The 27,248-nt window shown below is 38.6% G+C and overlaps 1 protein-coding gene across 8 annotated transcripts in view; it reads left to right on the forward strand.

The window, feature by feature from the left end:
* The window catches only part of PARD3 (par-3 family cell polarity regulator), a 415,339-nt gene extending 392,224 nt beyond the window's left edge, over positions 1–23,115 (forward strand). For all 8 annotated transcript variants that reach the window (XM_054389981.1, XM_054389984.1, XM_054389980.1 and 5 more), the window contains 3 exons: positions 9,366–9,486; positions 19,012–19,139; positions 22,716–23,115. In XM_054389981.1, coding sequence (XP_054245956.1) covers positions 9,366–9,486; positions 19,012–19,139; positions 22,716–23,109 — 643 coding nt within the window. In that variant the 3' untranslated portion in view covers positions 23,110–23,115. The remainder of the gene's footprint in view (positions 1–9,365; positions 9,487–19,011; positions 19,140–22,715) is intronic.
* Positions 23,116–27,248: the final 4,133 nt, after the last annotated feature.

Below are 27,248 nucleotides of genomic sequence, written 5' to 3' on the forward strand. Positions count from 1 at the left end.
TTGATTTTATTTTTTTCTTGGTTAAGTCATGTGGGAAAGGCATGAAAGGATGAAATAATATCTTAACAGTAACCTCAGATCGAAACTTTTATTTAGGGGTTGCAGATTATTTAATACCAAAAGTAAAACAATGATTCCACATTTCTTCTTGTTTCATACAGACTTTCAGATGTAATGCTTCTAGCAGAGAGAGTCTCCCCAAGTTTCAGCTTTCATAAACTGTGTGAAGCTTTGCCCCAGCCTGGCTGTCCTTAGGGCAATCGTTTTTGCTTGTCTGATTTTAGTGGACAGCTTCTCATTTTGCACCTGGAAAACAGCCTATAGTTAGAGTAAGATATAACATAAAATCAATCAAAATATTATTTGGAGATTTATAATGCAATAGTCCCTCTTGCAAAGAGCAGATATAATGATACCATAATTATGTTAACAGCCAGTAAGGACTGTGGGAGCCTTGTGAACTTTGCCCAGTGTATTATCTTTTAAAATATTTGGGCATTTTAAAAGATGCCTGTCTATGCATCACTGTTTATCTAGTGAGGTGCTGCTTGGTACTGTAGCTCTAGTGATGCTTGAAAATAGGATGCCATTTTTAGTGAGGGTAGATGTTCATAAGAGTCAAAAACATTCTGTTGTGTTTTACTCCTTGCAACACCCTGGTACCTATTTTCTAAGCATTTTCTGTGGTTAAAGAGAAATAAAACAACATAAAGTATATTTGAGGTTTCCAGTATAATTAATGTCAGTGCAGCTGTCTAGATAATGGTGCTCAAGGATATGTTCCTGGTAGAGTTAAAAACTGGTTGGACTTGATGATCTTAAAGGTCTTTTCCAACCATAGTGATTCTGTGATCAACTAACCTATATACCATTTTTAAAAAAGGGGGTTTTGCATTGCAACAACCTAAATTTCACCATTTTCATTTATTTTTTAAAATATTACTTACTTTTGGTGAATTCTTCCAATCTAATGCTTCAAGGATTTTAATTTTTTTTTCTATCTTTTTATGTCTTAGACTCCTCCCATAAAAAGACATAGACTTTTTCTCCACTGTTTTTGTTGGCTAGAGTTGGGCTCTGAAGATTTTATACTATGAAGTGTACTGCCACCACACAGTAGTGGCTGAGTCATCTGAGGTGTGCCAGAGGGAGCTGGGCTATACCCACCCAACAACATCCACACTATACAGGTGGTGGGGCCCATGGACAGACTGCCCTTTTTGCAGATAGCTTCTCTGCTTTGTGAAGTAGCTGCTCCCCTGCTGCTGTCCCTCTCCTGAAGGTTTCTGCCCCCACATCTCATCCAGAGAGATTAGACGGAGCTCTCCCTAAATAGCTTCCAGCAAAGCAGCTGGATTAGTTTAAACAAAAGCTGACGTGGCCTGAAGCCCATGAGGGATCTCTCCAATGATCCCTTCTGCTGGCACAGGGATATCCAGCTAGGTCCAGGAGAGGATTTCTTCTCTGTGGTCTTTGTTAAATTCCTTCGTGTTACTGTGCCAAGCAACCCTCCTTGTACTGACACAAAATAGCCTGTGATGACTAATTGTGGATGTTCATCAGACCTAGCAGTGCTGGAGCCATCATTGTCTGTTCCAGTTAGAATAGGAAGATACTTATGAATTAAAAGCTCACTTCTCCCCACCTGCCTTTGAAGTAATTTTATAGTTTATTTAGAATAAAAAATGTAAATTTCTCCTTTGCTTGACCACCAATATTTTTGTTCTTTTCCCATAATTTATTAAATCTTTCTATGTGTATTTTTTGCCTTTTCTTAACACCTTTAAGAGAAATTCACAGCTAGATGTCATTTATTTTCTTTTAGGTTAAATGTGGTGTTCCCTTTATTGTTTGGGGGTTGGTTTTTCTGTTTGTTTTCTTGGGGGTTTTTTTGTTTGTTTGTTTGAGATTTTTGTTTGAGTTTTTTGTTTGTTTGGGGGTGGGTTTTTTTGGTTTTGTTTTACTCAGAAAATACAGTAGCCTATGACAGTGGCTGTAGCAAGTGGTGTGTGGCTGAAAATTGGCTTGGCTTCTGTCTGTAAAATCTAACAGCTCCAAAGTAAGGCTTAGACTGCATGATAACCCAGTAGCTGAGTATCTCTTTTCAGAAGTTTATAGCAAACTCCTAAAGTCTGGTCTTCTTTTTAGTGGAAGAATTCCCCTGAAAAGTAAGACTGGATTTCTGTCTCCGGTGTGCAGGCTCTGACAGGCTAATAAGGAAGAGTGATGGTGGCAATAAAAAGGGTCTTGGGTGCATTCTTCAGATTTCACTGGCTGTAAAATGATGGCCCTGCTACACAAGGGCCACAGAGGGACTCAGAGTGAAATTTAGTCTGGAGAGTTTGAAGAGACTGTTGTGGTGAGGTGACCTCCCTATCAGCTCCAGCTCTCTGCGTTGTTTATGAGCATTGCGTCAGAAGCGAGTGCCGAATTAGGAGTGTTTGAGAGAACTTTTTTAACCCAGACAGCAGAGATGTATGGTTTTGATTTTTAATGATTTACTCTGTCGAAATTGGTGTGAAATGATGAACAAATCACAATGCCAACATTTGGAAATTAATTTCTTTCACTGAAGAAAGCAAGTGCAGTGCATTTGGGGACTTGCCTAACTTCTTTGTGGTATTGGAACTGATGACTACCACTGTGAACATAAACAGAATGACAGGAAACCTCCTGATGAGCTGATTTCACATGCATACATATTGACAAAAATCCTAGGATTTAAATCCTTGGTTTGATGGCATTAATATGATGAAATGTGTGGGTATGTATGCAGGTAATATGTTAGATCTGGCCTGTCACATTAAGCCAATCCCTGAATTCAGCTGCCTTTAAAAACTGCAGACTTTAAAGGATATGTAATGCTTTATGTTCATTTAGCAAATATGAAATGGCAAGAGAGAAGGATTTCTATAACCTCTTGAACAGTAGAAATAAGCCAACACTGAAAGAGATCTGGGGAGGGTGTGGGGGGGTGGAATTCAGATAGGATGTATACCCTTCAGCATACAAGAAGCTGCCCTTGTTAGAAACTATCTTTGCATGCATAATTAATTTGAGCAGCACATTCCCTTTCTTACAACTAGAAGAGAAATTGAATTCAAGTGTTTGGTGAACATATGGGGGATTTACTATGAATTTATGACCTGTGGTTTGGGTGTAAAACCCCGAGATACTAGCTGATAAAACTTAATGAAGCAGAAAAGTTATTTTTAGTTGCAGTTTTGTAACTGATACATTTTTCTTCCTTTCCTTTTTTTTTTTCACCTCTCCCTCACCTTTTAGTGCTTTATTCATAATAAGTTCTTTGAAACTTAAGAAAACAAAATAGTGTAGGATAAACCTTATAGCTTCCAAGCTATAACTGCGCCATGTTACAAGTACCTTTGTATTCTAACAAATTTGATCTCTTGCTCAGCTGATTTTTTTTTTTTCTCAGACTGACTATAATGATTCTGTAGTCACACAGCAGTTCTTCTATAGAGTGCTGGCTGTTGTTCCTTCTGTCTGTGCATGTTAACATCCACAACTACATGGAAAACCTATTGCCTGGTGTTTCGGAGAAGGGCACACTGGAAGGAGAGGACCAGCGAAATGATTACACTAGTGTATGTTTGAGGACTGGTATTTAGATGTCAAAAAAGAAGCCTCAGAGCAAAGGGATAAGAAAAGACCTGCTCTGGCAAGATGGTGGCAGAAATAAGATGGTGCAGACTGCTGCTCAGCCCTCTCCAACCCCACGGTGTGTGGGCAGAGTCATCTGTGTCACTGACGATTAACAAATCCTTTTAATGTCAACACACCAGCAGACCATGCATTGGAGCATGGTGCTAACTTTAAGCCTGGTAAAGAGCATACTTTCATTTTATTTTATGTCTGTGGCATTTTGCAACAACTTGACAGTTTCTGCTTGTGCAGCCTCGAGGGCCATCCAAAACAGACAAATCCATCTGCTTGGGGTAAGCACCGTGGCGAGAGGGTGCTCGACTTTCATTAAATGTAGCAGAGGCTTTTATATTAGATTATAAACAGTCTGCTTTCTGTTGGGCTGTTTTCATCCTGCTCAAGCCAGGAAAGGAGGGGTTGATTTTGTAGATGTTCAGCTAGTTCTGAACTTTGGCATGGATGCATGCTGCCAGTGAATCAGAGAATCAACAAGGTTGGAAAAGACCTCAGAGATCATCAGGTCCAACGTATCACCCAGCACCTCATGACTAACTAAACCATGGCTTCACGTGCCACGTCCAATCCTTTTTTGAACACCTCCAGGGACAGTGACTCCACCACCTCCCTGGGCAGCACATTCCAATGGCAGATCACTCTGTGAACAACTTTCTCCTCACCTCGAGCCTAATGAAGGCAATGCCACCAGAGTGAGGATGTCGTTAAACCTCAATGGGATGGAAATAAACTCTTTTTCTGCTCCTCTCTAACTGTAGACACAGGTAGACCTCTTGGTTTTTAATATGATGAGAGTAATCTGTCCAAATGGAAAGGAATTTATTTTATACAGAGGTGATAGTTATTTGCCAGCTTGGAGTGAATAAGAACCCATCTGTGGTTTGTAACTGCTATCCAGAGATCTAAGCATCTGGTCAGTCCAGTGAGTCCCTGGCAGATCCAATCTATGTTAGAAGATTTCAAGGTGTAAAGAACACTGTTTGTTTACTAACCTTTTGGGTATTTCTAGTCATGTTACAACTGCTTGGTGATGTTGTTAGGACCCTTTTCCATGCTTTTTCAGGTCAGTTTATTTTTTTTTCCAAAGCTTTAGTCATCCCTGGTCAGTAGCATGTTTGTATCTACTTTATAACACTGAAAATCTTTCTGTTTTGAAGGGATTACAACTCTGTACATGACATCACACAGAGACATTGCTTAATGATCTGAGACTATGATGGTCATTGCTTCAGCTACTTGTTTCTGGAAATATGTGACAGCTCTGGCCTGGCTAAGCTTTGCTTAGAGTTGCATTTTTAGCCCATGCCTGTGGGTCTGTGTTTTAAAGCGAGGCCCACAAAATAGCTGATTGTGAAATGTGCCATCTGCAGTAGGAAGGCGGTGGGATGCTAAGCATGTGCTACAAGGAAGCTCTAGGGACTTTGCAACCCAAGTTAACTTTGGCCCTAAAAACCTTTCCTTGTTTATTATTGTATTTAAGATCATTTAGTAATGACAGCCCTCTGCAAGAAGACCATCACTTGCATCTGATGTTAGGAGGTGCTAATTGTTGTCCCTAAGTTGACAGCTCTTCTGTTAAGAAGTAGGCAGAGGGAAGGGTTTGTAGAGAGCAGTAATTCCATTTTTGCTAAAAAGTTTAAGACTAACTTAGGTCAAATATTCAATAGACTTTGTATGGATTTGAAGTTAAACTCCTTCCTTCCTACTAGTAGTCCTGAATTCTTTGAGGTGAATTTACCTTCAGATTTTAAGTTCATATGAATGAAAAACTCAAACAAAACATGGTACATTCAGTTAAATATTCAAGGACTTGCACCATACATCTGCAAAAGCCAAACAGGAATTTAAGCAGGAGGAACTCCTGCAGCCCTGCATCCTAATCTGTTGTAATGACCCTGCCTCTCTTGAATGAATTAATCCAGTAAGTCAAAATTAATTTTGCTTTAGACTTGCTAAGGACTTTTCACACTGGATATAATTTGTTTAGACCCATCCCAAGGGGTAATAATGCGACTTACACCAGGAGTTGTAGATAAAACATTATCTCAGAACCTGAAAAGGAATAAAGTTAGGTTTGCACTTTTGACTCCAAAATTTTATTTGTGACAGCTGTTTATTGTGATTATTATTTTTGCATTTCTCTCCTTCTGGAAGTAGTAATTGTTGGCTGGGGGTTGAATGAGCTATCAAGCAAGTACACCAAGTGTTCCCTGAGTGCAGTGGGAGACTGCAAAAAAGCAGTAATGATGAAATTTACTGGATGAAGAGAGGCATGAAAAGCAGCTGGAGACAGCATAGCAGGCCAGGATAGAGATCTGCTGGTGGGAAAGTTAGGGCAGCTGACTAATTTAGCCTAGAGTATCAGAAAAAGGTTGAGAGGAAAATGGAATCAAGATGCAGCCAGCCTGAGATATAGTCTAAGACCTCAAATAACCTTTTCTTAAGGGTATCCTAGCCCTTCTCAAAATGTTTACCTTTTCCTCTTCTAAATAACAATGTTGGGATTTTTAATTATTATTCAAAAACTGCTGACTTCACCTCACTTTCTGTGTCTCACAGACTTCTTTAGTACAAAGAAATTTGAGTAGAGGTAGCAGTAGATTTGTCTTTTAATGTAGCTTTTTGTTTTCTCTGAAGTAGGCCTTTTTCATAATTCAATTCTTTTGCAATTTTCTAAATTTGGGTCATGTTCCTCGCTTTTCAGATAAAACAGAAATAATGTGAAAAAGATTTATCTTCTCTGCCATTTGCAAACCTTTTAATAACTTTGAATAACTTTTCTTAAGTCAGCTTTAGACCAAGTTCTTCTTAAGTCTGGGAGCAAGTTTAACATAAATGCAGGATCTTCCTTGCCCTTTGTTGTTCCACATCTGCAGTGTAAAGGATGTCAAATTCATGCATTTGCTGCTTGGGAGGGTACATATATTTTGGCTTCCTGGCATAGGCACTGTTTTCTTGCTGCTCCTCTGTTGATGTAATTGTTTTAATCACAAAATGTACTGAAGTCCTCAGATCTATAAAACCCCTTCCAGTGGCCCCTTTTGGGGCTGATAGAGTGTCTCTTCCTTATAATGCACAGGGTTTAGTTCAGTACTTTTAGTGTCTCCTGTATTTCTTTGCCAGTGGATAACTGCTCCAGTGTCAATGGATCACTGCCATCCCTCAGAGTTTGAAAAAAAAACTTGATGAAGGAAGGCTGATTACTTACTGATCATCCTGAGTGCTTCAAGCTGTCTGCACGCAGTGCTTTTCTGATAATTTTGCCCTGAAGTTCAATGCCATGTCTCTTTTAGACATATATTCTTATACCTGAAATACTAATATTTAAAGTAATTTGTTACACTTAAGTGCAATTTATCTTACAAAAGTTACTATGTAGAAAGCATTGGACTACTTGTTTGCTAGATTAACAATAGCAGTTTTAAAAATCAACAGGCCATTTTGAAATATTTTGTGTAGCTTGTATTGGATTGTGATGATAGCATTTAAAATATGCATGGGGAAAAAACAACAACAAACCCAACAAATGGCTATATAGTAAAGGAATAAATTTACATAACCCAAAACTGGAAATGGAGATAAGCTGTTCCACTAAATTATGTTGAATTAAGGAAACAGGATTAGCAACACACCTACAACAAAGTGGAAGTTTTGAAAATGCCACAATATTTCATTTCAATCTGTTCTAAATAAGGCTTTCTTTAACTACTTTCCAAAGTGGCAATTTGCACATAGAATTTGACCTACTCTCTAGATAAAGCATTTCTTAAAGCTCCCAGTTGAAAAAAAAAAAAAGGGGGGGGGGGGAAGAAAACACTTTGCTAAATTTAGTTTCAAAGAAAAGAAAAAAACTCCAGACCTCTTCAAAACTTAGCCTTTGCTGGAACCAAGCTAATTTGTTTCTTTGTTTGTTTTGCCAACCAAGCTCTGTCTAATGGCACTGAAAAGAGTGGGAGGTAACATCTCAAACACCTACAGCCTTCAATCCACACCATTTACCAGTCCCAAAAGACATGGAAACCAGTCACAAATGGACTCCAGAACACAGAGCTATTGCAGCAAGTCCAGAGGAGGCCACAAAGATGATCCGAGGGCTGGTACCCCTCTGCTATGAGGTTAGGCTGAGGGAGCTGGGATTGTTCAGCCTGGAGAAGGGGAGATTCTGGAGGGACATTAAGCTGCTTTCCAGTACCTCCAGGAAGAAGCCTGGAGAGGGACTTTCAAAAGGGTGTCTAGAGACAGGACAAGGGGGAATGGTTTTAAGCTGAGGGAGAGCAGGGTTAGACTGGAACTTAGCAAGAAGTTCTTCAGTGCAAGGTTGATGAGACTCTGGAATAAGCTGCCCAGGGAGGATGTGGATACCTCCTCCCTAGGGGTGTTCAAGGCCAGGTTGGATGAGGCCTTGAACCACTGAGTCTAGTTGAGAGGTGTCTCTGCCCATGGCAGGGAGGTTGGAGGAGATGATCTCTGAGGTCCTTTCCAGACTAAGCCATTCTGTGATCTTTTGTTTGGTATGAGAGAAGACATGGAACATAAACTCACTGTGTTTTATTGTGTCCTGTGTCCAAGAACAGGAATCTATGGAATTGTTTTCTGTTGCCTCCCTGAAGATTTCTCTTTCCAAACAAACAGCTGACCATTCTTCATCAGCTCTTACGAAATAAACTGTGAAATGCTGAGCTTAAGAAGGCCATAGTAAGAGATTAAGATGCTTCTGGTTAGTCTTGATATAATATATCTGTTTGTCAGGCTTCCTATGGTTCCTACAGTGACATGTTTGAAACATGATGGGAGCTGTAGGAGTCAGGTGTGAGCCTGGCAGCTGGGGGAACAGCGACGAGATTCATAAATACCTGCTCCCTCTGCCCCATGCAATAAGCCATTCCTGGGCAGATTTCATTATGGTTCCACATAAACTTGTGTTATGGAGAGCAGATTACCTGTGATAGATACAGTGTAAAAATTGATGGGTTTGAAGAATTTCAGGGTTTGGTTGTGCAGTTGGGGTGGGTTGTGGGTCTCTCCAGAAGACAGCATCCACAAGGTCTGCTGGCACTGGACTGCTGCCTGGAGACCTGTGGTGTTCCTGCACACCACACCATCAAATGGATTGCGTTTCACAGGCCCCCAAGCTTTTCAATGCTTTCAGACTCATCAGTTTGAAAGACTTGATAAAAACAGAACTAAGGGATAACAGGAACTTATTGACTGGGGAAAATAATCAGATTTTATATAGGTAGGGCCTTCAGACATTGTAATGAACTTGATATGACTAAAGATCAGACAGCACTGCAGTTTATTGATTGGAGAAAAGTATCATTCATGTTTATTCAGTAGCAGAGATCATTAGGACTTTTCTCTTAATTTCCCTCTCTGGTAAGTCTGATGCTGACACACGCATTCTGCTTCATTTCGAGGAGGAACATTGACTGAAAAAAATGCCAGTAACTTTTGATAAGTTTTAGGAATAGCCTCATGCATCTTTTCCTTACACCATCTCAAGTTTCTTTATAAGTCAAGCAGCAGTAATCATCTTAAAAATACTAAAGATTTCTGTACTAAATCCTTGGAAATTATTTTTAAGTCTGTACTTCTGCACTGTAGTAACAGTCCCATGCTAAGAAATGACAGGCACAGATGGCAGTTCCTAAGTATATTGATCATTTCCATCCTTCCTCTTTTAGCAACAGATCAACCCCTAACAATCATGACCGGATACAGCGCCTGAGACAAGAATTTCAACAGGCAAAGCAAGATGAGGACGTGGAAGACAGGAGACGGACTTACAGCTTTGAGCAGCCATGGGTAAGCGTGTGGAGCCTGTTGAGCCTGGAAAGTTTGGCTGACTCCTGCTGTCTCTAGCTGGTCAGCAGCCAACCCATAGAGATTCAGTGTCCTCTGCTTCCACTCTTGTGTCCTTTCTGTTATCCTCATTTTTGGTTCATGGAGGCTGATTAGATTTGTAAATTTCTTCAGCCACCTGTCCTGTGTGCATATAGCATTATTTGCTCTGTGTTTAGACCCTTGGTTCTGTTACTTGGATTTTTTTTGCCTTAAAAGCAATATCAATTATACTGAAGTTTTTTAGGAAAATGAGAATAAAACACACACTAATGATGAATTGTTTAGAGGGAACATGTAACCGTGTAAATGGTATTTTCTCTGAAACAATATCACTGTTATGCACTTAAATCTTCCCCTTTACAGGAAGAGCTACGTATTTTCAGAGTAAAAAAGGAGATATACATAATAGACTGCTTCTTAACAGTACCCCTTTGCCACTTGTATTAGCCAAGACAGTTCTGTCTTGAGATATATGTCCTAATTGATCATTAAATTCTGTTCAGTCTGATCCAGCAATATGATAAAATTATTTAAATCCATGTGCTTATCTTGTTTAACATAATTGAATGAATCAGTGCTGCCTTTTAATCAATTATGTATCCTAAATGAGGATCCTTTAAATACGAGACAAATATGTATTTTTGTTTAAAATTCCACAGTAAAGACAGTGCACAATTTGTCTGCACTTCTAAAAAGAAGGGAGCTAGATGATGACAGCAGTAGAAACTCTGACAGCTTCCTCTGAAGCTAGTATGGGTAATGGCTTGTTGTTACTTATCATTATGATGCACGTGAGACCAAGGTGGAAATAGCTGGAGATCTATATCTGTGTGTATTCAGTCACTGAGAACAACCTAGGTAACATCATAATGCACATGGCATCTTTCTTTGCCTGTATATAGAAGATTTTTTTTTACTTTTATTAAGTCTTTTTTTCTTCATCTCTCTTAAATTCACCAGCTTTAAGCTGTGGTATTTTTGACATGGAGCATGGAGAGGAGCAAAGGTAAACGTATCCCTGAATGACTTAGTACTGCTTAACACAGGACGTAGTCTTCTTTTTCTCCCAAGTTAGAAAACCTCTAACCTTCTCTGAAATTGAATAAATAAAATAAACATTTATTTTATGGCCAGATGTTTTTGATACAATGTGGTGAAGATAATGTGATAGCTCATCACAGTTACAGTGTAGCAGTTTGGGGGTGAAAGGGGACTGGGTGTAGGAGGTACTTTCCATTATACAACTGCTGTTTAGTCTCCAATTGAGAGATCTGAGCAGCATTCTTGGGAAAACTGTGTGAGAAAAACTTGCACTCTTGAAGACTTGGAACTGAACTACTGAAGGTCATGGGCCAAATTGCTGTATATCTAAATGCCATAGCAACTTTAGACAGGCAACTTGGCTTTTATTATAGTTTCTTGTAATGAGCGAGGAGGGAATTATTTAGATGACAGGCTGATTACCTTAGGAATGGAATAATTTCCTAAATTGTGGGTCAGAACACTGACCTTTCCTTTTTCTCTTATTCAAACAAATAGGATCTCTCTATTTACTCCCCTTCTATAGATCATGCAAATGAGCTCAAAGTGACTAATTCATCTTAAATGTATTAATATTAATTCTGAAGCTTATTGTTGCATTTGTAAGAGCTGCTCTGTTGCTAAATACATAGGTGACCACATGTTTTATTTTAGATAAGTACTTAAAAAAAAAATTGCCCAGAGCATTTTTTAATGATAATTATTTCATTTTTTCCCATCCTGTACTCCAGCCTTTCAAGCTCACAATGCTTGGAAAGGATAAAGCAACGATCTCATCCATTTCAGCTGTTCACAGTCATTGCAGTGTTAAGGAGCCATAACCATCTCTCTTAAGGAGTATGTGTTACTTAAACATACTAGTCTGAAATGATGGACTTTAAGACATCCCCTCAAAACAGATCCAGATGTATTATTAAATACCAGTGACACAGAAAAATGCAAAAATGGTTTATAATGCATGTGCAGGAAAATGCTTAGATACATTGATCAATGTCTTTTCAGTCTTCTCCATCTGTGGGCTGTTGGTTACAAACCACAGCAGTGAAAAGTGCACCTGTAGAAAAGTGTGTTTTCACCTGAGGGAAATGGGTTACACAGCCTACATAAACAAAAGGCTTTACATCCAGAGAAGCCCCTGAGCCACAAGACAGCAGCCAACTCTGACCTGTTTTGGCTAGAAAGAGGAAAAACCCATCCACCAAGAAGTGTGTGCTATGAGGTGATAAGTAGTTTGCATTTTTCATTAACAGGCTGATGGGAGGGTTGAGGATAGGGAACAAAGTGCTGATACCATATGAGACTATTGGTTACTTTAAGGAGGTGTAAATGAACACAGAGTTTGCAGTGTGAGTAATTGATACTGACTGAAATCTGGCAGCTCTGAGGATATTCAGAGGAGCTCAACAGCTCAAAAACCTGCTAATATATTACCAAAATGATCCTGCAAACGTCTCCAACTCCAATCCATGGCAGACTATTAATGGCCTGTGACACAGGAGTCTGGTTACCTGTGACAAATGCCTTTGTTCTCCTCCATGGGTTGGAGGCAGATCTCCACACCCTTGGAGCACTGCATCGTGTGGGCTGTGAGCTATACCCGGGGCAGAAAGACCTGCACCTGACCCCATGCCTTTCTGGATGTGCCCATCAGGTGAGGTTACTTCTGTGCAGATGAGCAATAAGACAGAGCTGGACTTCTTGCCTGGCTGTAGTCGCCCTGCCAGTAAACAAAATACTCGACTGCCTGCGAGCGTTCATGCAGCATCAAGCAGCTGAACAGACACAAAGAAGTGATAGCGGTGGAATGAGGTGACACTGCCTCTTAAGCAGCACAACGTTTCTGCTCGAGGCCATTTGAATGACAGGCTGTTAAGATTTAATAACTGACTAACTGTTGCAAGATCAAGCCATCTCTAAAATCCACTAGTTCTGCAAATCCACCAGTTGAGTCAAAGCTTTATGAAAAGATTTTTGCATTTGTGTATTTTAAGGTAACTTTCACAGGCTTCATAATTTATTTATTTATTTTCTTATGTGGCTTTTTCCTTATTTGTCCTGTTTCAAAAAACAAGGTACCAGAGTGTTTCAAGGGCAATACTGTATGCCTGATGTTACATGGGGAAAAAAATTCCGTTTTAATCCTGCTCTTGTTAATTCCAGTCAGAGTTTGCAGAAATGTGTATCTGGGCATGTAGAATTGTCTGATAATATTTAAGGCCCTTGCTGTTGCTATGACATTTTTATAATGAGGAAGGATTTTTTTTTTTTTTTAATACAGCTGATTTTTCTGTTTGGTAGCAAACTTGAGCTTCTCTTCTTTGTACTTTTTCTGGGCAGTGTTGGGTCTGCTGATGTCTATCCTTCCTTGCAACAGCTCTAGATTGGGGGATTTTGGTTGCAATTTGTTCTGTATCTTGTATTTTTTTCCAATTGCATTTTACTTAGCAGATCCCTACCTTCAATAACAAAAGTACAGCCTAAAATGTCATGGAAGTGAACAATCCAATTTAAAAAAAAAAAAAAGAGCATTTTTAATCCATCAAAAATGTTACAACTGCTTGCTACTCTTGCTTGTAGAAACATGTCAACAGTAAAAGAAAACACAAAACCAACCCACAAACATGCAGAAAAGACAAAAGTTAGTCACTTATTTCTTCCTCTATAATTAAAAAGATCAGTGCTAAAAATGGAAAGTGGCAAATTCCATTCACAAGTACATTCATCTCCAGTCATCTATTTGGATGGTGGAAGAAAACTGGTGTTGAGAGAACAGCTAAGCAAACTCTACTTTAAATGTTTAGAAGTCAAATAAAAATATTTTGTTCCCTAAAGATAACATCTAAGCGGGTCAAAATAAATATACTACCTTGACTGGCCTGAGTATATTGTTATTTATGTGCACAGATTTGTGACAGGTAAATAAGAGCATGATTTTCATAGGAAAAACTCCAGAAGTCTTAATAATGTATTTTGGCATGGCCTGATAGATAAATGCTCAGAAAAATTAGGGACTGTGCTTGGTTTTGCTGCTATTTGTTGGTTTGTAGATCTTGCCTTGAAGAGAGATTTAAAAAAAAAGAAAATTCTTTTTAATCTGGTTTTGGTCCTCATTTCTTATCCCTGTATTCAAGTTCCTGACCTATTCAAAGCCATGACGATTTCTAAATAACCTAAAATTCTTTCAGACAAAAAGACAAAAGCCTGAGTTTTATTGCTGTACTTTGGAACATAACATACCAATTTTACCTGGAAAAATTAATAACAGCCTATATTTAAAGCAAACATTGTAAAGTTTATATCAGGCTGTAAATTATATATAATTGCTCAACACATTAATGAGAAAGAGAAGTAGCATATTAATTATTTCTATTATGAATCCATTTCAAGAGTCACTTTCAGGATATTTTATTCAAGGTATGAGGCAATGCCTAATGGAGCATTGCAGTAGATAAAGAATGTCTTAGGGGCTAAATTGCTGCTTCTCCTACCCCACCCCGTTTCAGAGAGGAAACCAAAGTTATGCAGGGCAGCCTTTTCACAGATACTTTCTTTTTAACTGTGTCAAACCTGCAAAGGATTTAATGAAATAGCAGCAATTTCTTGCTGAGATTTAGGCTCTGACTTCAAAATGTTGTACTTTAAACTTTTTTTCTCCCCACTAGTTTCAGCCTACTAATTTATGAGAAACAGAAAATGAAGATAGAATATTTTAAATAATTTCAGTGGTAACCATATTTATAGCCCACAGACATGCAGTGCAGGTACATATCCCAGGCAGTGGTTTCTTTCTACCATCCTGAAGATTTTCTTTTTGCTGCTGCTGTACACAGAATTGTCCTGTACAGCTTCCTCTATAAAAGCCATAAAAAGCTACAGAAAGGTATGGGATTTTCTTCTTAGATGGTGCTTGAATTAATTCACACACCTGTTGGCAATTTTTAAAAGGAATGTTGCTCTGTATTCTGTTCACCATAGCAACATAAACAGAAAGATGGAAGTAAAAACAGTTTTCAGAGACATCTCCCAGAACCTTTGAATGTTTTTTTATCCTCTGAATTTTGATATATACAGTTATTGGGCTGCTTGTCATCTCTGCCAAACACATTTGCATATAGAGCAGGCATGGTCATTTAATCTTACCTAATTAGTGCTCAACTATAATTACCAGGGCCTTTTTGGGGAGCCTTTTGTCTACCAACTTTCCAGGTGAACTTGAAATCTCTTGTTTAAACACAGAGTTTCAAGCTGGGGAAAAAAAATAGCACATTTATTAAAGTATTAAATTAATTGGAGTTTTTTTAATAACTAGGAAAACACTAAGAGACTTGTTCCTTTAGTAACCTCTCTATTAATTGTTTCTTTATCAACACAAAGGAGTTCTAAGAGTCAGAGTAAATATTTCTCCCATCTTCTCAGCGTGGTAATAGACTGTCAGGTGTGTCAGCTCAACTGATGGGTCTCCTGTCACCTAACTGGTTGCATCTGCCTGAAAACCCAGTGCTGCAGATCACCCCCATGATCTCCTCTCTGTGGCAACATTGATCTGTGCCAATCTTGGAAGATCCGTGCTGCCACCATGCTGAGCTACATTCCGTGGGCTCTCAGAAATGCCACTCTGTGTGGACAGCTACTTTTAACTAGGAAAAAGAGAGGCTTTTATGCCCTTTATGGCTGAGAGTGGTCAGTGCAACATGAGCCATGGGGGTACATTTTTTGTGAAGTGACAAAGGTGATAAAGTGAGAAACCTGCAGAAACCTTTCACTTTGCAGCCCTGGTTTTAAATTAATGCCTCTGAGAGGAGAGCTGTGTAGTTTCATGTATCTTAAAGCACAGTTTTACAATGATCTTAGAAGGTCTTTTCCAACCAAAATGATTCAGTGATTGTCTGCAGAGTGTTGTTGAGCAATGCTGAATGCAATAGCTATCACTGCCACTTAATGTATTGTGGAAGGCAAGAACATACAGTTATTTGTATAATGCAGCCTTGGTTGTTATTGTGGCCTTGACCACATCCTGATTTAAAAGGTCAGAGCTTGTCATACAGCTCATTGCAAACAATGCCAGAGTTCTTATCAATCTGTGCTGTGAAGACTGAGCTGTTGCCAGGTTTGTGGGATGATTTCAGGTTGTTATAATTGTACTTAGCCTTGTGTTGATACCAGAAATTACTGTTCTGTGTATTCCTTGCACTTGTTTTTTTTCTTGCTGTGGAAAGATGTCAAAACAGTTCAACCTTTTTTAAATTACCTCTGTTTTGTGCTGACATAAATGGAGTGTGCATGGATACAGATGTGTGTGTTTTATGTTTATTTTATATAAATACATATATTAATGTATACTTTGGGGATTGAGACAAACTTATCAATTCTCTTTTGAAGACTAAGTTTACTCATGATATCAGTATTTTTGCTTTAGATACTATTAATTGAAAGCCTATTGAAAAGATAAGTCACTGTATGGAGATTTTCCTTTTTCTGAACAAGTTAAGGATTAAGAAAAGGAATATATTAAGATGTTATATCATCATAACCATACATCAAAGGCATTCATTATAGGATCACTGAGGTTTTTACTGAAAAGATTTGAAAGAATGACATTAATAAGATGGTTGAACAGCTCATTCTGGAGGTCATCTGTAAGTACATGGAGGAAAAGATTATCAGGAGTAGTCAGCATGGATTCATGAAGAGGTCCCTTCTAACCCCTACCATACCTGTCTGTGTGTGTACTATGTGTGTTACCTTATGTGGTATTTGATTACATACAGAGGGAATATTTTTGTGTCTCATTGCCATACTTTTGGATGCTTGCAATCAAATAGCAGATCTGATTATATGAAGAGCTTATTGTAGATGTGAGCAACATGCAGACAGGACTCTAAATAAGTATCCTTTTTCAGATTAGTTAAGCATTGCAAATCCACTTAGTTTAACAGGGCATACAGGCATATCTTCAGAAAATCAGATAATGGATTTTAGATGTCTGTCTTCAGACCCAGATGCTGACAATTAGACTAAATTCTTTGTGAACTGTGGAAAATCTGGACCTGACTTTCCAGATCCAGTCATTCTGGGCATGCACTGCAGCAGGAAGACAGGCGTGATAGTCTCTGCCTCTTTTTAACCATTCATTCCGTTGTCCATTAAAAAAATACCTCTGAAGCTACGTTTTGATCTTAGTCCATTCATAGTCCATTAGGGCTTTCAATGCCTTTGTCGCTTTAGTAAAGGCTTTTGTGGTAATCAACTCCCTGTAAATGTGTGTGTGTGTGTGTGTGTGTGTGTACTTGCATTCATGCTTTCTAGATGATGCGTTTTAGTGTCTCATATAACCCTGAACTGAGCAGCAGCTCAATTCTTCCTCCACCTGTTTGGTAATGTAACCATTCCCTGTACTCTAAAGTCCTTAAGTCTGCTGTATTTACAGTGAACTGAAAATAGTGAAACCGTGTTTTCAATTAAAGAGGAATTCTGATTTCATATCTTATCTGTGATAACTACTTTCTCATATATGACATAATGTAGCTGCAAGCTTTCCAACATTGTTAAAGTGGAACCCATGAAATGAGGAGATTTGGTCTAAAATCTCAGTTTAAATGTTTGTATTCCTTATGGAGAAGTTGAGATGGGAACTTGTGAGCTTCCCTCTGGTTCTCTGTAAGCTGCTTATAACCACACTGGAGAGAATTCACAAATAAATCTTGTGATTTTCAGGTAATCACTCGCTTCCATAGCTGAGCCCTTCAATAAAATACCAAATGTCAAAAGACTCTCAATAAAGTCAAGAAAGTTTGAAATGTTGACATATGCAATAACTGAAACACTGTTCTGTATGTGTTGCCCTTATTTAATATAGTAGGAAATCTCTGTGGAGGTTGTTGGTTTGGACATACATATGTACAGCTTATTCATCTCTAAGAAAATTTCCCACAAGACTGTCACACAATTCTCTCTTCTCAGCTTGTTGCTTCATCATACCACTCCTAAAGCATTTTTCATTAGAGGATTTTACAGGATAAATCTGTTCTGAAGTAGACATCAATGTTGCATTAAGGATTCTCCCAAGTTCTCCATTACTCATACTCTGTGCTTTCCTCTTCTGATTCTCTTGCACAATAATCTTCTTGTAATGAGAACTGCACTTTTTCACCACATTTTATCTGTTAAGTGCAGAGCTGAGACTGATGCTCTGTCTGAAGTGTATTGTTACTAAAAATGAGGTTTCTAAAAGTTGTGCACCTGTTTCAAATTTCTTGTTTCTTACTGCTTGCAGGTACTTGACTGTATAGTAAGACAAAGGAGTTTATGTCACAAATGACAACTTTCTAGTTTCTAAAACTTGTCTTCAATGCAGGAAGCTTTTGAAAAGCCTTTTATCTTACAGATCACTGTGAGCCATTATGATATCTTTCTGCTGCAGAAATTATAATGGCAAAACCCAAGAGATGTTTGTTTTGAGGGAAGGCACAGATAAAGCTGCAAAAAATGCAGCAAGCAAGCAAGTCTTTGCAGTCCCAGGCTCCGACAAGTGGCTGTGCTCCCTAACCTCCCAGTGATTAGACTGACGTGTTTTGAATGGAACTGGTAACTTTAAGGAGATAAAATAATGCCCACTTTCTCTGTTAGGTGAAACATCATTATTAAAACAGGAAGCCCAGAATATTCTTTGACTTTAGTGGCACCCTGTTTTGCAGCTTGAAATCACAAAGTCTGAAGAAAGTAGTAATGTGAAACGAAAAGTGGTCATAAACCAAAGTTTGAATCCAGCCATTCTGCCAGATCTTGACTGGTAATGCTCTCTAGTCCCACAAAGGCCATCTATTGTCACTTGCTTTTAGTATTGGCCTCAAAGTTTCAAGTTGTCACCTCATTAAGATGTTATCTAAAATCCTTCTCAGAGATACAGGATTCCCCATTTTCTGCAAGAGACTTGCTAAATTTAACTATTTGATCATATTGAACCAGAACATGTTTCCCTATCTCTCAGAAAAAAACCAGGATGTGTGTCTATTCCAACAGCAAAACAGGATGGCTCCACTAAGGGAGAGCAGCACCCTGAGCACCATACATACTGGTGAGGTTCAAAAGAGCCCCTGTGCTCCATCTCCCTCAATCCTCAGTGGGCTGTAAAGCTTAGCATTACAATGGATAGGCTAATTTACTGTGTCTGAATATCAACTTAAATTAAATTACAGTGTTACTAGAAAATCATAACCCATTCTGGACCAATATTTTTTTCTGATACATCTGAGAAGTGGTAGGTGAGAAACAGAATGTCTGGCACAGGCCACTGCTATGAGTCAGAATTTAACCTAATTGTCGTTCAAGGAGCTACTTGAACCACCTGTTGAAACAAAATCGAACTGTACGTGTACAACAGCAGTTTAAATGCTTTGGTGGGTATTCTTCTGCTTTCTTTAAGAGATTTTCATTTTCATTTTGCAGCCAAACACCAAGACGTACTCACAAAGTGGCAGGCACTCAGTATCAGTAGAGGTTCAAATGCAGCGGCAGCGGCAAGAAGAAAGAGAGAGCTTCCAGCAAGCTCAGCGGCAGTACAGCTCCTTACCCAGGTATGGCACCTGTCTGAAGCTATTCTGTGGATATCAGCCCGGAGCTGATTTCATTTGTGGGAGGAAAATGTTGTATTTAGTGCAGATGCTTTTGTTTAGAATTGATATAAAGTGGAATGTATTCAGTGTGGAAGAGGCATAAAATTTCTCATGTGAGAGCGTGTGGTAGCTGTTTATTTTCGGAGTATAACTTCAGAGCTGGTTTCAGTGGAGCATGATGACACTCAACACCCAACAGAATTGAGGCATTAAAGCAAAGCTATTCTTTGTGGGACACTATCCAGTGAGAATTTCTGCAATAAAAGTCTCCTGAGCATGGCATGGGTTGTCCTCTTTTGGCATGTCAGATGATTTTTTTTTTCTGTTGCCAAATTCCTTGCTGAGTAGAAATTTCATATGTGTGATACTAATATAGAAGAAAATGAAAAGAAAAAAATAATCTCAAAACCCTAAACAAAAGAATATGGAATTGAGAAACTCTGTCAAGAAAATCAGGGGCCTTCAAGTTTCCAGTTTGTAAATTTTATCTAAGTTACTAGGGCAAACAAAATGAATGCTGAAAATTAATACACATTTTTTCTAAACAAATTTGTATTTTTAAAAAATCCTTTGATTCTTAAAATTAATCTGTTTGAGAACTGTGTCTTTCACTTGATATTTAGCTTTGAGAATTATTCAAAGTTTTCCCAACTTGTAAATTAAGTATTATAGTTAAGCATTATGCAATTAGTCTTTGCATTTTCAAGTATTAGTGGCAGTGGTTGAATGGAGAATCTTTTACTGGTGTCAATTCCCTTCCAACAAGGCTGTATTATTTTTTGTGCTTCATAACAACACATGTTTTACCAAGTGTATCAAAACTCTCTTTTTTTTTTTTTGGAAACTAATAGAAGCCTCTTCAACAAAGTTTCCTAATCGTGAACTCTTATCCTACCAACATCTTTGAAAATAAAACTGATCTCTCAGTTTTTCACATGCTATGACACCCTTCAGTGTTGAATTTTTCATGTTGAGTTTTGAAGGTGGGAAAGAAAAATGAGAAGTTCCTCTATTTTCTTAAATTGTTAGTTTGTCATTTTGAAAATCTCTATATTCCCTTTGCTTCTTGTCTCTACCTTCCTCCTGAAGTGACCTCACTTATTAATGCCAACTTGCTTTTTCTGAGAATCACAGAATGTCTTTGGCTGGAATCATCTGCTCCAACCCTCCTGCCACGGGCAAGGACACCTCTTAACCAGACTCAGCTGCTTAAGGCCTTGAACATCCCAAGGGAGGAGGCATCCACGACCTCCCTGGGCAGCCAATTCCAGAGTCTCGCCACCTTCATACTGAAGAACTTCTTCCTAAGATCCAGTCTAAAGAAGTTCTCTTTCAGTTTTGCTAGCAGTGTACAGACTAAAGGGAGGAGCACAAACTCTAGCGTTGCTTTTAAGTTGAGGGAGTTATTTTTGTTTTAAACCTATGGTTCTTGAAACTAACTTACCTTGTTCTGCTCAGTTGCTGGTAGTATTTAAAGTCAGTATAGGAAGTCAGTTGCAATGCGGTTCCAGTGGAATAAGTTAATAACTGTAAGGAGAAAATGAATCTACAAGAAATTTGGGAATCATTGCATTGTGTCATAGAAATGCTTGTTTTGAGAAGAGTGACTGAAAACGTCACTCTCAGTGGTTTTCACCATGAGAAATGGCTGGCAAACTAGCAATACAAGTTACTGAGTAATTAATGATAATTTCATGACTTTGAGCACGCTGGGTATTAGAGCTGTGCTGAGAGCAGACAGAATTTCTGGACCTGGGGCTAAAGCTGAACACTAAATACCAGGATACTGCTATAAAAAGCTGGGACACCCAGTTCTTCAGCTTTACAAGCTGCTCGTAACTCTGTGACTGATCTTTAAGGAAATCTTACTGTTGCTCTGAAGCTTAGGTCCCAAAGCTTAACGTTGCAACTGTGACTGTAATGATTAAAGTTTGTGCACTGGCTTCATTCTTGTGCTTTGTTGCTTTTCATCTTGTATAGCCTTTAGGAGTCTCCTTTTTTTCCCTTTGTGCTTTCAGATCATTAGTGCTGAAGGCAAATAAACTCTTGAGTCTAATTTTAAAGGATTTTCCCAGAAATCTAGGGGAAGTGGGCCAGCTAATTTTGAACAAGTACCAGAAAACAGTCAGTAAATTAAATAAGTTCAACTAGTCATCTTCTTGTCCCATGTGAAACTGTACAAGCTGTGTTTAACTCCAAGTTAATTTTCTAGTGCTTAAAATTTATCTTGTTCTAGATCAAAAACCTGACAGTTTCGTAGCCTACAGAGGTTCATTCAGTTTGCTCTTGTTCCAGGGAGTGATAAAACATGGCTCAGAAACATCATTTCCTTGGCAAAGCTGGATGTAAGAATACCAAGAACAGCTATAAAGATTTACATAAGAATTTACATTGTGTTGTAATTTAAGCTGTAATGATTTAAATTCACCCTGAATAACAATTTTCATCCAGAAGTCTGTTATGAAATAAGATGGATGTGGTCATTTTCAAATCACACATGTGGAAGGAAGATTGCAAAAACATTAGGTGGCTTTTTACTCATGATAGAAAAATTCTCCATGTCTCAGGTCTCTCCACTGTGTATTCACTGGATGAGGTCACGTTGAGTCATGTGTGTTGACATGAAAAACCAAGCCAATTATAGACAACTGAATTATTTTCTTATTGATTAATGTCTCAATATATTTTGCTTTACTGCTTGATTCTCGTACACTAATTTTCATCTCAAAGTGGGTATAGCTTTTGCTGCAGCACAAAATTGTTTTACTTTATCTTCACCAATCTTATTTTAAATTCATAAAAGCGTCCAGCAGCTTGATAGTAAATTAAAGCTATTTCAAAACCATAATCTGTCTTTAAAATAATGTGATGATTTATTGAGAAAAGAGATAAGAATTTGTAATTCCTGGATGTATTTGATTTATTTATCTACCCCCTGGAGCCAAAAAATGGGCAAAAAAGGTTATCTCTGCCTTTTGTTTTATGAAAGCTATAGCACTCTGGGAAACAGTCCTGATAGAACAAAATTCCTTACTTCTGGAAATGGGAGGAAGCTACTCTCATCTGTGTAGCTACCTATCAATAATGAGCTTTATCTTCTGACTTGTGCACTGTTAGAGCAGTGTTTAAAAACTGTAACCAAGCATGAGTCTAGATTTAATTCTTTCATGAGTAACTCTACAAGTGCTGGCTGTTTTCTGGTTTCTGAAGAAGCACAGCCATGCGTATGGTCTTGCCTACCTTGCAACTGAAATGTAGTACTTTTTGCTTGAGAACATGATGGTAGTTGTAGCACTGAATAGGTTTTCAGGGACATATTCCTCCTGGAGAGGCCTTGAAATATAGCTCAACTCAGTAGGACATGTTCTCCCAACAAAACAGGCAAGATACTTCATTTGGATCAGAAGAGAGCGTTACTCTGGAGAGTTCTGTAGCTGATGGCATTGCAGAAGCACTCTTCTTAGGGACTGTTGTCAGTAATAGTACATAGGGAACCAGAACATATGTCTTTAAAGCCTCTTCTATTTTTCTTTCCAGACAAAGTAGAAAAAATGCCAGTTCTGTATCGCAAGACTCATGGGAGCAGAGCTATTCCCCTGGAGAAGGGTTCCAGACTGCAAAAGAAAATCCCAGATACTCCAGCTACCAAGGATCAAGGAATGGCTATATGGGGGGACATGGCTTCAATGCCAGAGTAATGCTAGAAACACAAGAACTGCTCCGTCAAGAGCAGAGGCGGAAAGAACAACAACTAAAAAAAAAAACTTCTTCTGAAGGGTCTAGCAACTATGACTCATATAAGAAAATCCAGGACCCTAATTATACCCCTCCTAAAGGTCCTTTCAGGCAAGATGTACCACCTTCACCATCTCAGGTAGCAAGGCTGAACAGATTGCAAACACCAGAAAAGGGAAGACCGTTCTATTCCTGAGGTGAAGAAAATGAAGATCAACTTATCATGCAATAAGGAACATTTTCATAAAAGGACGTATTTTGAAACCTTTTTAAAGTGATGGTACTAAGGAATCCATCTGTTGTCTGTTTCAGTGCCTTTAAAAATCCGGGCAGAGCATTGATGGGCCTTATGTCTTTGCCCTTCTGTCTCAAGTGCTGAATTCATGGAAGGATGTTCCACCATTTGACAATCATAGCAGAAGTGAGCAGCGCCGCCCTGCGTAACAAGTCCCGTAGCACAGTCCGGTAGTTGTCAATGGCTTATTACTAGGATTTGTTGTAATTTTTATTTTTTTTTTGTTGTTACCTTGCAGTGACTTACTACCCCAACATGCAGCTTTGTGGTATAAAATTAATGAATTTGAGGTTGAAGGAATCATTGACATGCCCTTTCGTATTTTTCTCGCGTCAGGAGGAGAGTTACATGTCACTCTTGGGTGGATAAGGCTTAGCTCTACTCTTGATCACGGTCACAGTTCTAAGCTGTTTTATGGTGGAGTCATTACCGGTCTTTGTTGATCAATATTTAAATGTCTATATGCTGAGAAACTATCCTTCTCCTATTATGCACATATGCACTCTTTTTCTCTCTCTCTCCCTACTCTGGGCTTATTAAAAAAGCCTTTATCCTGACTCATGAGGAAAACAATATTAAGCTTTCAGTTATCCTGAGAATCCTGTTACAATTGCCTTATAATCTTAATACCCAGTCCATTACAAATGAAATAACTGGAGAGAGACTATTTATACAGTCACAGCCAAGCCCTTGATAAGTATATTTTATTGTTTTATTAAAGATGGGAAATTATGAACAAACATACAACTGAGTTCTGCTTTGCTTTACTTCTAGATGAATTTGGTCCTACGACACTTGTGCCTAGGAGGAGAACTAGGGAGGGTATCATCCCATAGTCATGTGGTATACAGTTGCTTTATTTGGACAAATCTTGGAGACAGCTTAAAGCAAGAGCAGAAGGAATTAAAGTTTTTCTTTAAAAAAAAAAAAAGAAAAGAGAGGAATTTCTTCTTTTTACAGTTTGTGAAGCTTTGTGGACAATTGTCTTGTGCTTCCCTATACGGTAACGTTGCGTTGTTGCTCCATTAAAAATAAACCTCTAAGTATATGAATGTGAGATAAGTGGAGACGAACTGTTACACATCATCCTGAGAACATGTCAGTATCCAAAAATAATGAAAGAGAAAAAAACAAAAAAGATTGCTCCAGTAGTGAGTAATATTTGAATGTGCATATGGGATATGAGAATTTCTTTTGCAGCAGCTGGTTTTGTTTGTTGGTCTGAACTTCATGTATTGTAAAAGAAAAAAAAAAAAATAGAGCTGGGTTGCTGAAGTGCCTGCAAATCCTGATGAGAAAAAAAAGGCTTGAGAACAAATCTCAGCATATCATGTACAAAAAGGAAAGAGAGAGAGTAAGAAAGAAAATCATGTATTGCGTGATTTAAAACAAAACAAATGCCTATTTTTTTTAACTGGCACATTTTATTTTTGCGCCAACTAGTTTCTAGAATACATGTGAAATATCAGCACACATATCTGTGTCTTTTATGCCTGTTTGTTAATGATTTTGTTAATAATGTACTCCATGTTTAAAATTTGTTATTAGTGTAAGTGGATGACAACAGCTCTTTTACGCAGACTTTACCAAACTGTGTAAAACAGCTTTCCATGTACAGATGAAATTTAGAATAAAAGGCTGTTTCCATCCTCGTCTCTGTATTGCCTGGAGACTCTTAGGAGAATTGCTGCAGACACTGAGTTTAAAAAATATTTAACAGATGTTATTTTATTCTATTCCTAATGGTTTGCGTGTGTCTTTCTGTGAGCGCTTATAAACACTGGCAAAAGGAAGACAAGATTTACAGCCCAACTGGACACCTGAAGACCGTCCTCAGAGGGTAAAACAGCATAGGTTAACCACTTGTGTTATTTTAGGCCATACCTGTGACATTTCAAAGGTGCATTCTGAAGAGTAACCTCTGCAGCAGAAATCTTTTGTGCTGTACTGTGGAGTCCTCTCCCTGAGGAGAGCACTGTCAGAAGGGCACCTGCTGTGCTCCGGTCAGATCCAAGCATGTGTGAGGAAGCCCCTTCTGCACCAAGTGTGTGTTTTGGGCTCTGATGGGAGCCCTTTGCAGGAATGTTGACATGGTGAAAAATGGGAGAAGGCAGATTTATGAATAAAGCAATATTTACAATGCCAGTGATACTCTGTTTCCCCCATTAGTATTGGAGCTGTCTGCTTTTCTCCCTCTTCCCCTCATTCCTCCTTTTGTTGAATACTGCAGGAATGTCTATCATAATTCCGTATATGCACGACATCAGGCTGTTGCCATGGCAATAAGTGTCAAATTATTCACTGTGACTTTAGAGTGGGATCTCAAGGGGAAGAGTAGCAGGAGCTGCAAGGTGGACAGGTGGCTTTTGGTGCCCAGATATACTAAAATCGTGATTTTGAGGAAGACCTAAATTGTAGTGCCTTGCAGTTGTGAGCAGGGAAATAATTGCATTTGCAGTTTTGCAGGCCTTGCTGTCCCTTCCTCTGAGCTCATTCCTAGATTACATAGCTTGATGTTTCTATAGAATTATTTGGACAGGGAAATAATTGCAAGCACTAAAAAAAATGCATCCAAGGAATGGAAAACAGATTGAAGTCCTTTGCAAACTAAGTTCTTTGATAAACTGTTGTAGGAAAAAGGGCATATGTTTGGAAAAGTATGAAGTACAGGATGTTTTACGTGTGGGGATGGCATATGTTAAAGTTTACCCTTGTATGAAACTCCTCTTCAAGGTGTTAACAATTTGCCATAATTAGATGTGTTCATGAAAGAAGGCAGATGTTCTCTCTGGGCCATGTCTGTGTTATGTTAGCAAAGAATAAGGCCTTTTTCTGGCTTCGTCATCCTTTCTTCTCCCTGACGCAGCGTAGACAGGATTTCTAATATTAACTCCTGTGAGTTGCAAAGGGTGATAAGGAAGTGGGAGGGAGGGATTTTAATAGAAAACAACCTTTAGTTCTGCATAGTGAATAGATTCAAAAGTTAATTGAGCTAACAGCATTACTGCGCTAATTTGTTTGTGGACGCCTTGCCATTATGAGATTAACTCTATAACATTAGTGTATTGAAGAATGGTCACAGGACAGACTGTGAGGGAGCTTACAGCATTGAGGAGTGGGTGTAAGGCTTGCACATTTTTCTATGTTTAAACCCTAAAAAAAAACACCCCAAAACCATCTGCAAAGCCTGCTGGTTTTTTATCAAAATAATTTGTTAATGCTATTGAAATTCCATGGGAAAGTTTAATATTACTCATGCAGAAGAGTTTCTGCAAAAAAAAAAAATCCCACTTCCCCTGTTCTTATAGGGCCTCCTTGGAAACTGGAGTGCAGCCCTGGTGAGTCATTGCATGGGCCAGATAGTTTAATATATGTCTTTGAGAACTCTGCCATCAAAACCAGCAAAAAAAAAAAAAAAAAAAAAAAAAGTGGCACGGAGCCCAGCAGAACATGGTTGGAAAATACAATTGCCATTTATTGCTGGCAAACAGCAGGAAGAAAAACAAAACAAAATGTAAGCCCATCATGACTGCAGATATATGGCTTGACTTTCAAAGCTGTCCTGATGGTTCACTCATGTTCACTCTGTTTATGAGTGTCTGTAACATTGCATTTATCTGTGCTGGGTATGTTGAGAAAGGGAGGGAAGAAACTGGCCAGACAAGGAAGAGATGTGCCAGATTAGCAGTGTTGGCTAAATCCAGGATATTCTTGAGTAACTCAAACCTTTGAACTCATGTTGTTGAGACTTGAAGTGAATTTGGCTATTGCATGTCCTGGCTTGCAAGTCTTATTTTCAGAATATTTCCTAATTCTGTTTGCTGTGCCTGACTGTTTCTACATCTTTCTCTCCCCAGTCCTCAGTCTATTTCATAGCAGTTGTGAGGAATCTGTCAAGAATGCAAATGCACAAAAAGCCTCACCTATTTTTTTCTGCTGCTGTTATGCCATCGCACCCTGGCATTCTAATTGAAGTTTTAGCCCTAACTTGGCAGAGAAGGGGTCAGAAATTCAGGATGGGGAACTGACTTCATGAAAGT

This window comes from Indicator indicator, chromosome 20, assembly GCF_027791375.1.
Source record: "Indicator indicator isolate 239-I01 chromosome 20, UM_Iind_1.1, whole genome shotgun sequence".
Classification (NCBI taxonomy): domain Eukaryota; kingdom Metazoa; phylum Chordata; class Aves; order Piciformes; family Indicatoridae; genus Indicator; species Indicator indicator.